General features: G+C 44.6%; 1 protein-coding gene across 1 annotated transcript in view; it reads left to right on the forward strand.

Annotated features, from left to right (window-relative positions):
• Positions 1 to 12,749, forward strand: part of LOC308309324 (kalirin-like) — a 105,971-nt gene that overhangs the window by 83,690 nt on the left and 9,532 nt on the right. Inside the window, exons 36-41 of the mRNA XM_080754873.1 lie at positions 1,642 to 1,708; positions 3,396 to 3,499; positions 4,353 to 4,422; positions 7,439 to 7,525; positions 8,023 to 8,115; positions 9,212 to 9,262. Coding sequence (XP_080610999.1) covers positions 1,642 to 1,708; positions 3,396 to 3,499; positions 4,353 to 4,422; positions 7,439 to 7,525; positions 8,023 to 8,115; positions 9,212 to 9,262 — 472 coding nt within the window. The remainder of the gene's footprint in view (positions 1 to 1,641; positions 1,709 to 3,395; positions 3,500 to 4,352; positions 4,423 to 7,438; positions 7,526 to 8,022; positions 8,116 to 9,211; positions 9,263 to 12,749) is intronic.

The raw sequence follows: 12,749 nt of genomic DNA on the forward strand, positions 1-12,749 counted from the left end.
TGGCCTCCCTTTTGTTACGCTTCAGTTCAAATATGGTTACAGTACGTGCACATCCACTTTGGCTGGGCAAAGCCCGTGTTTTGCATTCTTTATCTGAGTCAGTTTGACATTTTTCTGTAGTAGAGTTGGCGCAGTGTTTTGGCTACAGGGTTATCAAGCGGCATGTCCTTGAGACAAGGGATTTACTGTCTGTTATACAGAAGCAGCTGTCTTGGGCACACATGGCAGGAAGAATTAAGCACAATTCATTTGTATTTGTCCCGTTCTTTCTTGTCTTGGTAATTCTGCTTCACTAATAAAAATGTCAGAGTTTCAGTGTCTCGTACAGAAGCAGCTATCTTGACGTTTTGCCAGGGTAGTCAAAGCTGCAAGAGTCCTCGAGTTTTACAGTCTCATGCACAGAAACAGCACCTTTCATTTGTAATCATCCAGTTCCTTCAAATCACGTACCACTGTTACCTTGGCTGGATCTCCATTTGGTTTTATCATCACTTTGCAATTTCTGCTCCAAATACCTTGAATTTTTCCTGTTTCTTCTTCATTCCTTGTCTCAGGAGTTGATTCTTGTGTTTTCTGTTTGCGAATCTCAAGAGTATAACAGGGTTTGCTTTACGATCCTTGCTTGGGAGTGTGTAGCAAGCAGCGATATGATCCTGGTCCAACACAATCGCCTTAGATTTAAAGAAATCAATGACTTGCCTTTCAATGGTTGCTTGTTCTTCTGGCGGCTATTGGCAGCAGCCCTGGTATAGGAGAATGGTTTAACTTTCAGCCCCGAAATAATTATGTCATCCAACCTTGAATATTGTTCCATTTCATCCAATCTTTTCTCCAATTCTTCAATCTTTTGATCTCTTTCCTTGACCGTCGCCTTCAAAGCCAAGACCTCCTTCATCAGGTCAGACTGATGTTGGGTCATCAAATCCGTTATTTTGGTCATTCCCTCAGCCTGAAGGCTGAGTGAGGTCTTTATTTCTTCGATATCCTTTTTCGTCATTTTGTCCTTTAGTTGTTCGATTTGGCCCTGCAGTGAGTTTTCACCACAAGTGGCCTTGAGCTTGTAGGAGCTATAGTGCTATGCGACCGTCTCTGTCACTGTCTCTTTGCCATGTCAGTGGTGCTCAAATATTTTCATGTGAAGGACCCCCAAAATGATATGTATTTGGCCACGGACCCCCATCTCAAAATATTTAGTTCCAGGGACCCCCCCAGAAGCAACATTTGAGTTACAAATGTTTGCTTAAAAATATATTCAAAGATTTGCACACATTTTCGACTTTTCAAAAATAGCAGATCTACAAGCTCGCAACGCGGCACTCGGTGCCGCGCTGTGAGCTTGTAGATCTGCTATTCTTCAATAGCTAAAGTTACTAGGGCCCCTCCACCTTGGGCCCTGGTAACTCAGTCCCACTCCCCCCCCCCCCCCCCCCTTGTGACACCCCTGCATATCATCACACGTAATTAAAAAAATTCAAACCTGTTTGTGTGCTTGTGTGTGTGTGTGTGTGTGTGTGTGTGTGTGTGTGTGTGTGTGTGTGTGTGTCTGTGTGTGTGTGTGTGTGTGTGTGTGTGTGTGTGTGTGTGTGTGTGTGTGTGTGTGTGTGTGTGTGTGTCTGTGCGTGTGTGCACGTTGCGTGTCAGGTTTGTGGTCAACGAGATGGTCCAATCAGAGAAGGACTACGTTAAAGACCTGGGAGTCATCGTAGAGGTGAGTTTTTTATTTATTTTTTATTTACAACTTGGATTCTCGGGCTTGGCAGGGAAAGAGTTAACATTATCATCAAAAGCCCCTTCTCCATTACAGGGCCGAACCAGAACCAGAACCAGAACTTTCCAGAACCGAGAACTTTAAAGCAGAGGTCTTCAACAGGGGGTCCGTGACCCCTAAGGGGTCCCCAGAGTTACTCCAAATCTTTGTGTGATGGAAACTTTTTTTTATATTAACCACTTGAACCCTAGTGTCCATACTCTAAGAATTTTAGCCAAAAATAGCCAAAAATAACTTGTCTATTTTTGGGCAAAGAGCTTTGGTGTAGAGGGGAAAAAGAGCAGACTAAGTACAGAGTGAAAGGTCAAGTTTATTAAGTATTGACGGCTCAAGTGGTTAAATATCTGAAAACACAAATTGACATGAATCCAAAATACACTGATGATTGTGCTGTCAAACAATGAAACTATATGGAATCTATATGAACAGGTAGTGGGGGTCCCTGCTTCATCTCTCTCTCCACTAAGGGGTCCTTGGCCTGAAAACGTTGAAGACCCCTGCTTTAAAGAAACCGTGAAGTTCCGGGTTCAAGTAAAAGTTCTGCTTACGTTTCCATACAACCAGACCTAAACCCAAGGAAGGTCCCAAAAAGAGCAGCAGCTCTGCTGGCTCCGCCCATAGGTTCCTAGAACTCTAGTTTAGAACCACATCAAGAGCAGGACCTAAAAAAGGTTCCCAGAACCGTGTCTGAAACCGGGCCGTGCGCTATGGAAACACAACCACAACAATAGGTTCAGGTTCTGTAAAGTTCTGCCTCGTAGTGGGAAAGGGGCTTTTAGACAGGGTGCTGCAGGTTTCTGGCTCTGTTCAGATGTGGGTAGAGAAGAGAGCTTCTTTCTCCTCCCATAGGGGTGGGGAGACCAGTGGTGTCAGTTCAGAAAAAGCTAAGGTATGGCAACATGTCTTGCACATGTCTTGCACGCGCGCCTTCGCACGCGTGCAAGACACCAGTCATGTTGCCATACCTTAAGAAGTACATTCTATTTTCCCCCCGTTTCTACGGTTCCTTGGCCTGGAATGGTTGTTCAAGTGCAGCTAAACTTGGCATGTTAGTAAACGCGCCACAATACCTTATTAAAGTGACCATTTTGTTAAATGTTGTAGTTATTTTACCGTAATTTAACAACATAATACAGATAGACAAAGAGACATTCATGGATTTATATTTAAAAGTAACTTTTATTTTCGCCCCTGGACCCAGGGTATGACAGCTGCATACCCCTGCCATACCCTGTTGACGCCCCTGAGTGAGACGCAGGCGGGAGTTCCTTGCGCCCCCTTTTCTCTTTCTCTGTTTTTGAAGCTTTTTACCACTTGATCATTTTATTTCCCCCCGTTATTTGTCTTATTATAATATCTGTATGTATGATTTATGGTATGTTTTTTGTCTTGTGTGTCTGAAAAACCTGGAAATAAAAAATAACAAAAAACTCTCTCTCTCTCTCTCTCCCTCTGTGTGTGTCTCTCTCTCTCTCTCTCTCTCTCTCTCTCTCTCTCTCTCTCTCTCTGTGTGTCTATGTCTCTCTCTCTCTCTCTCTCTCTCTCTCTCCCTCTGTGTGTGTCTCTCTCTCTCTCTCTCTCTCTCTCTCTCTCTCTCTCTCTCTCTGTGTCTATGTCTCTCGTCCAGGGCTTCATGTCGAGGTTAGAGGTCAGAGGGATCCCAGAGGACATGAGAGGAAAAGACAAGATCGTGTTTGGAAACATTCACCAGATCTACGACTGGCACCGCGAGTACGCACACACACACACACACACACACACACACGCACACGCACACGCACACGCACACGCACGCGCGCACGCACGCACGCACGCACACACACACACACACACACACACACACACACACACACACACACACTCACGCACACACACTCACGCACACACACTCACGCGCACGCGCACGCACGCACACACACACACACACACACACACACACACACACACACACACACACACACACACACACACACACACACACACACACATGAGAATGAGAAAACATACGTTTACAACAAGGGTTCATATTTTAGATTGTAATTAAAGAATGTAAAAGATGAGTGTTAAAATTATTTCATTTACTTCTTTCTATTGTTTTAGAGATTCTTATTTCAGTGGTTGGGGACATGCGTACAAGTGGCTAAATATGTCATTTTACACAGAATAAGCCCATTCCCAAGATACAACACAACCTTTCATGGTTGGATGTGACTTATGGGGGCTAGAAGTGTTACTGTAAATAGCAATAAAGAAACTGCTGGCTTATTGTGTCTAAAAATACATATTTAGCCACTTGTACGCATGCCCCCATGCGTACGCATGCCCCCATGCGTACGCATGCCCCACATTTTAGCACGGTAAACACGATAAAACAATAGAACGAAGCAAATGAAAACATTTTAAAACTCAATTTTTCTTTTCCAAAGTTGTCCTTTAAGAATTAACAAATTGAGTTAACTGTACCCTGTGTGTGTGTGTGTGTGTGTGTGTGTGTGTGTGTGTGTGTGTGTGTGTGTGTGTGTGTGTGTGTGTGTGTGTGTGTGTGTGTGTGTGTGTGTGTGTGTGTGTGTGTGTGTGTGTGTAGTTTCTTCCTGGTAGAGTTGGAGAGGTGCCTACAAGACCATGATCAACTGGCAGAACTCTTCATTAAACATGTTAGTAATTATAATTATATTATTATTATCATTAGTCTGGTCATCTGATGTGACCCTTCACCCAATCAGACATCACCATACCTTGATATTGTGATGTCATCCTTTCCCCCCCATCTGATTGGCTGTGGTTGCCAATCAGGGAGTGACATCATAATATCAAGGCATCCCTCACTCTGATTGGCTCCCCATTTGTCAACCACACTTGCAATTTCCCAGAATGCATCTTTCCAGTAGAGTAGTGAAGTGTGACGTCATTTACCCATCCTACCTGGTTTGCGGTTTTCTTCCCCCATTGTGAATTCCCACAGACCTTTTTCATATAAGAACTGTGATCCAATTATAAACTAGACCAGGTCAACCTGGTTGTGCCAGACCCCCTGTCTGTCATCATCATTTATGACATCATGCCTTTTGTAGGCATGTCATCATCATGTCATCATCATATATACCCTTTATATAGAAAAGGGACAGACCGACATTTGCTTATGTAGGCCTACCCATTTCATGGGTCTGGCAACAAATGATCTCAGCGGTTTGACTCATATTAGTAACATTTCCACCAGAAACAGACTAGACTGACTATCATAAACCATACAGAGTCTCCTCCCTGACAATATCGCTAAGACTGTTTTTGAAGCGGTTTTCACCGCTTCCAATGAGTGGCTTTGTGTGTCCCACGCCCATATATGGTCATTTCAGTCCAGAATGAACAGGTTTTTTCAAAAACACAATGTCTGTCACCTCATGTCCATATATGGTCATTCCAGTCCAGAATGAACAGGTTTTTTTCTGTCCCGTATGTCCAGAATATCAGTCCAGAATGAATAGGCTTTTTCAAAAAGCAAAATGTGTGTCCCATGTCCATATATGGCCATTTCAGTTCAGAATGAACAGGCTTTATCTGTCCTGTACGTCCAGAATATGTGTGTAGTGTCCAATATGTGTGTAATGTCCCTCCCGGTCTGATGAATGGATACTTTGAGGATTGGTCAAGCTTCACATGATAATTCGGCCCTCCATTCTTTATATATTCATTCAGAATATATAAAGAATGTAGAATTCAGAATATATAAAGAATGTATAGATCACAGAGTTCATAACTCTAGAACACATAGAATAAAAGTTCACCGCTTCACTTCGAACCGAGGTTTGATTTCTTTTAATTTTTGGACCACAATGCTTATGAGACGATTTAAGATGACTCAATGTTATTCTCCATAGAGAAATTACTTCCATGAACCGGGGGATGAGCGAGTCACGTCATGACTTCACTGTTCTGTTGTGGGCTCACTGAAAGGCGAGGCCAGTATGTTATACCAAAACTTTACAGGTCAAGTTTATTCTCCTTAAAAAAAATGACCAGACAATACAAAGGCAGGGCCCTTAGCCAATGAGGAGCAGCCACAGGGTAGATCTTTATGCCCATACATGATGTTACATGTGAGCCCACACTGTTTCGTAGGAACAGTATTTCTAGTTGCGACCATAGGTCGCAATTTACGATCAGAACCGTCACAGCTTGTCACCGTGTCTGCCCGTACGCGTAACACCTGACACTGTGGTTCCTCTGACACATCACTGTGACATCACAGGTGACATCACAGTGATGTCAGATACTCAGAGCAGGGATCTCCATATATGGGCATAAAAGGGATTCTGTTAGGGATCTCCATATATGGGCATAACAGGGATTCTGTTAGGGATCTCCATACATGGGCATAACAGGGATCGTATCCCAGATGATGCCTTGTCAGGAGAACCACACTAACAGAATCCATATAAGGCCAAGACAGATGGCGCCGACCTTGCCCTTTAGGGCAAGGTCGCCTTTCGCCCTTAGGCGTCTTACTGGTTACTATTACTATTACCATCACAGATATAAAAAGCTAGATACCTCGTCCACCCACTGCAGTTGATTGGAGCGACCCGTCTCGCCTTGGTGGGCTCAAAAGAGGAAGTGTCGAGGGCAGGCTGCCACTCAAAAACACTACTGGCCAATCACAACGCGTCTTTCCATTCAAACCTGCCTACCGACCTTACGCACACAGAATAATTCCAAGCCTGTCAATCAAAAATGCCCACCAAGGCGAGACGGGTACCAGAGAGCCGGAAGAGGCGTCTACCTTTTTATGTCTGTGATTATCATCATAGTATGCCTTACAGCTTTGAGGTGTATTACTCATCATTGCGACCTGTATGGTATGGTGGGCTGGGGTTCTTTGTCAGAGAGGCGCAACTATCATTGGCATCTCTTCATTTATAAAGGCCTGGTTGGAAAACTGCCACCATACATCTCTTCCATGCTACGTGAGAAACCTAGTTATATTCAAACTCGCTCCAGTGACTGGCTGGTCCTTAAGGTCCCCTTTGCTAATTCGGAACTGGGAAAAGACTGCCTTTAGCGTTAGTGCACCTGATTCTTGGAATCTCTTGCAACAAGATTGTAAGATGAGTACCCTAGCATCTGTAGGTCATTTCAGGACTTTTTCTGTATCAATTCTGTTTGTAATATCGGCATCATTGTAAATGAGGATCTCCCTCAATTGATCTTTTCGAGAAATTAAATAAAGGTTGAATGAATTAATGCCTTACATGTTACTGTTACTGGAAAGTTGCAATTCTGAGAGATTGTAAGTGTAGTTCACACCAGAAAATAGTGTTCCTCAAGAATTCAATCTTACTTATTTATATTCTATGTTGTGATGTCCCCTGAAGCTTGACCAATCCTCAAACCCATCAAATTGACCAATCAGAAAAGAGGAACGGGGACGCTCTACATTTCTACATGTCTTTTTGCTTGAGGAACCCAATTCACCCTTTGTCAAGTCCCGCCCCTCTTCACACCCATTGGCTGCTGTGTCTTGGTGGGACAAAAGTCCTTTCTCTCCATCCACTACCATTGAAATTCAGTTGCTTCTTATTGCTATTTTGTGTATTTAATTCTCATTTTAAATTCTCCACATGTACGTAGTTTACTGTCAGAACAATAACCTGTCATTCTCTGTCTCTCCACTAGGAGCGCCGTCTCCACATGTACGTAGTTTACTGTCAGAACAAGCCCAGGTCAGAGTTCATCGTGGTGGAGTACGAGACCTTCTTCCAGGTGAGTGAGGTCTTGTAACTCTATGTCTGCGTAACTCTGTAGCATGCATGTACCGGTATATCCACTAGACAAACTCTTGTTCACAAACCTTCAAGATGAAGGTCTCTGTCGGCTTCAAGGAAGTGAGAGGAGCTTGGAATGGGCTCCATAACATAGAAACGTTCTTCAAACGAAGGCCTTGTTTACACGACGCCGTTCCCAGGAGAAATCCGCAAAATGAAATGTCAGATGTGCCTTCCACAATGGCATTTTCGGTGGTTGAAAACGCAAGATAGTAAATCATATTTTTTTTGTGAAAATCTGTGAACTCCAGTCGTGGCGAAGTGTTCGAAAATCCGTAAGTAATTGTCGGTGTCTGTCTGTCTGTCTCTCTCTCTCTCTCTCTGTCTGTCTGTGTGTGTCTGTCTGTCTGTCTGTCTGTCTGTCTGTCTGTCTGTGTCTGTCTGTCTGTCTGTCTGTCTGTCTGTCTGTCTGTCTGTCTGTCTGTCTGTCTGCAGGAGATCCAACATGAGATCAGTTGCCGTCTGTCCATCAGTGATTATCTGATTAAACCAGTCCAGAGAATCACCAAGTACCAGCTACTGCTGAAGGTAAAAATACTTCAATTACGTTTACGAGGTAAACATACTTTAATTACATTTATTACCCGGCTTGTTTGGATGCTTGATTTTGATTGGTCGAGCGCTGAAATCAGCGGTGAATTATAGGCATATAAATAATGACCGCTCCACTCTATAATTCACCGCTGCCTAATCAAAGGCTCAGAGCAGCTGCTGCATTCAGGATGCACTGTGTGAATTTAGTACCGTATCCAACATGGCAGCCATGTAAACAAACACACAGCGACATTTACAACCAAACGTTGCTCTGAACAATGTTTTAAAAACCATTTGAGGCGAGAAATAGACGACGTACTGTACGTAGTATCAGAAATGGATTCTATTTGATCAGCACTTCCTTGTTTTCCAAGGCTGATAATTATTATCAGCCCGTCGTGTCCATATAAGCCATAATGACCAAGCAGCAAGACCTTATCGCATACTTAATTACCTTTAATTGCCAAGTACCAGTTGGATTTAACACACGCGGCTCCAGCGCGCCAAAGTCGCCCAAAGTGCAAGTGGCCAGTCTGGCCACGCCCCTAAAATGACGAGATTCCAGGCCTGCCCTTAAAGGAGTAGTTCACCCCAAAATGACTTTTTTTCTATTGATTACTCATGCCATGGAGAGTACAGTTCAATAATATTTTTAGTTTTTTGTCACATTCCCAAGACAAAAAATGTATTCGAGTAAATTTACCCCCATTGATTCCGGATGGGGACCCGTTTCGAAACGGGTCCCCATCCGGAATCAATGGGGGTAAATTTATTGTTATTACATTATTACTCTAGTCTCCATGGCATGAGTAATCAATAGAAAAAAGTCATTTTGGGGGTGAACTACTCCTTTAACGGTATCCTAACTCCTGTCCTGTTTCATTCTGACTGTGTGCGTGTGCGTGTGCGTGTGCGTGTGCGTGTGCGTGTGTGCGTGTGTGTGTGTGTGTGTGTGTGTGTGTGCGTGTGTGTGTGTGTGTGCGTATGTGTGTGTGTGTGTGTGTGTGCGTATGTGTGTGTGTGTGTGTGTGTGTGCGTATGTGTGTGTGTGTGTGTGTGTGTGCGTATGTGTGTGTGTGTGCCCTTGCAGGACTTTCTGAAGTACACAGTTAAAGCTGGTCTCAACTGTGCAGAAATCGAGGTAAGCCCCTCCCCCTCATTACATAAACCCCTCCCCTCTCTTTCACAGAGCTCCTCCCCCTCGTCCTAAATGAACAGCCTGTGTTGGAGTCCAGTGGTTCACACACATGCTAGCTGTCTCCTCACAGCTAGAAGGTCCTGGGTTCGATTCCCGCCGGGGGACACTGTGGGCGCTGGGGGCGTGTTCCTCCCTCCGCGTCATCAGCGCCCACACCCTAGGTGGGGTTGGTGAAATGGCCTTTCTGTGTGGAGTTTGCATGTTCTCCCCGTGTCTCCTAGGGTAGGTACCCTCACAAAAACATGCAGTAATCCTGGTCTCTATACTGCCTCCCCCTGGCCAGCCGGGGCGCCTGATGGAGGGGAAAGGAACTGGTTGGAATAACGTGTTCCTTCCATGCGCTACGTCCAACCGGGGAAGCTCCCCCCCAGGGCCGATTCTAGGGTAGAGCGAACGGTGCGGTCGCTCAGGGCCCCGCACCTGCAAGGGCCCCGCGCTAGGCTTGGTTAATTGATTTAGTTTTGTTTTCATATTAAATCTTCACACAAACACCACAATCTGCAGGACGGAGACAGAGCCTGTCAAAGATGGCTGTGATATCTCCCTGACAACCACCAACAACCAGTGAAACGGCTGACTGTCCCTTCGGGCTATGGGATTTAATACTGTATCTAGTCTTGAGACGCAGACGGGATCCTACAACTTGATTCAGCGTTCCCTTCCCTTCCGTTACTTACTTATGAGAGAGTTGAGAGAGAGAGAGCATCATATCTGCGCGAGGTAAGGCCAGGGTAATGTTCTACAAAGTTATGAGGAATCCCATCATCTGACAACATGACAATCTTGTGTCTGATCGATAGACTATAGTGAAGTAAATACATGGTCCCATTCAGCTATTGCATTCATTCAGCAGGAGTCTGCTTGACTGCTTTGTGGCCGTGTACAATTAAAAGCAGCAGAATAAACATGCTTTTCTTACCGTTTTAGAGGTAGAGTTGCAGCATAATTCCATAGCATTTATAGATGCACAGCCATGATCGTTTGCGCACACGTGCGCGTGCACACACGTACAAGTAAAAAAATCGCGGCCGCGCTTGGCGGGGGGGGGGGGGGGGACTTCGCTTGGGGGGGGGGGGGGGGGGGGGGGTGGACTTCGCTCAGGGCCCCGCATTTCTCCCAAACGGCCCTGCTCCCCCCTGTCAGGTGATGAGAAGCGGCCTGCTCACTCCTCATGCACTGAAGGAAGCATGAGCTCAGTTCAGGGCTCTGCCCAGGTTGGCAGAGGGAGAGCAGAGCCCAGGATTACAGCTTAGATAATTGGCAGTGGGTGAAAAATGGGTTAGAAAATCGTGGGATAAAAAAGACAACAAAAAGAAAAGTAGTTTTGTAGTCCAGTGGTTCGATGCATGGTTTTCTCTGGACCCAAACTGGTGAAAACAGCAGAACCAGCAGCTGCAGTGGTTCAGCGGGAGACTGCTTGCCCACCAGCGCCCAGGTTGCGGGTTTGAATCCGTCGCGGTGCCACAGGCTTCGTGGAGCGTCTGACTGTCTGTGTACAACATGACATGAGGGCCGGCTCTAGGCTTAGGCAAGGGGGGGGGGGCACGGGGGGGGCAATGCCCCCCTAAATGCCCTGTCTGCCCCACCAAACATGATGGCAAGCAACAATCTAAAACCTCCGTGAAGTTGGCACCCCATATGTTGAAAACATATATAACACCCCATATGTTGAAAACATATATAAAAATGGTGTCATTATTTAGTGCTGAATTTGTGCTGAATTGTGCCGTAAATTTTATAATTTGTGCTGCTATCATTATTGAGATATTGATATTCTAAAGTTATAGTTTTGCTGAGGCTTGCACCCCCAATTTTTTGGCTCCAAATCGGGAAAAATGGGCTCAATCTTTAGTGCTGGATGTGCCCTAATTTGTGCCATTGAAATCATCAATTGTGCTTTTATAAATATTTATATATATATATACATATTTATATGGTTGAATTAGCAGATTTAGCAGCAGTATACTGATTGCCCTACAGAGGGCGGTGTAGAGCAACAGTGTTTCATTGTAGAACATAGCAGCAGAACAGTGGTGTTGTGTAGAATATCTCAATAATGATACCAGCATAAATTATAACATTTACGGCACAATTCAGCACAAATTCAGCACTAAAGAATGGCACCATTTTTGTCTCCACCAGCCGAAGGCTGAGGGAGAGTATGTTTTCCCCTCCGTCCGTCCGTCCGTCCGTGCGTCCGTGCGTGCGTCCGTGCGTCCGTGCGTCCGTGCGTCCTCGCAGTTTGTGAACAGCTAATCTCAGTCACCGTTGGCCCGATCACTGCCAAACTGAGCACACACACTCCCTGGATGCCAATCTAGAACCTCTGCCCCACATTTTTCAAATCAGCCTCATGGTGGCGCTATAACAGGCCGATTTGTGTGGCCTGGTTGTTACCAGCTAATCTCCGGCGCCGTTGGCCCGATCGCTGCCAAACTGAGCACACACACTCCCTGGATGCTAATTCAGAACCTCTGCCCCACATTTTTTAAATCAGCCTCATGGTGGCGCTATAACAGGCCGATTTGTGTGGCCTGGTGGAGACCTGTGCTCGGAAGAGCACTGCTTCTAGTTATATATGTTTTCAACATATGGGGTAAAGAAAGAAAAAGTCCGCACACCAAATTTGCTGTTCCCAATACTTGGTTTTTACTTAGGTGATGTTTCGAGCCTGGTGGCTCTTCTTCACACCTTCACAGACAAGTGATACCAACATTTTTATGTGTGCAGAGATCACCCACACCTGTGACCCATCTGCCAACGTCCCATCAGTGTCATCAACCAATGACACAGTTTACACAGTTACATCGTATATGTTAGTCTTAAATTGTACATCATACACACATTGCATACATAAAAACAATACAAAAATCCTGTTGACCCAAGATATGACATTACACATATACATTATACATTACATATACATACATACATACATATACATTACACATATACATTATACATTACATATACATACATACATACATATACATTACACATATACATTATACATTACATATACATACATACATACATATACATTACACATATACATATACATTACACATACACAAAAGGACTCAGGCCAAAGGCCATCATACTGCTACCTAAAGAGGCTCTTGTCTATAGTAAAAGTAAATACCTTAAGGGACAAAAAACCTTTACATACACAATCAAGACATGCATATACTATGTAAACTGTGTCATTGGTTGATGACACTGATGGGACTGATTGGCAGATGGGTCACAGGTGTGGGTGATCTCTGCACACATATAAAAATGTTGGTATCACTTGTCTGTGAAGGTCTGAAGAAGAGCCACCAGGCTCGAAACATCACCTAAGTAAAAAACAAGTATTGGGAACAGCAAATTTGGTGTGCGGACTTTTTCTTTCTTTTATTGTTGATTAATTTTAGTCCAGCACCCAGCC

This window comes from Nannobrachium achirus (genome assembly GCF_963921795.1).
Source record: "Nannobrachium achirus genome assembly, chromosome: 24".
NCBI classification, from domain to species: Eukaryota; Metazoa; Chordata; class Actinopteri; order Myctophiformes; family Myctophidae; genus Nannobrachium; species Nannobrachium achirus.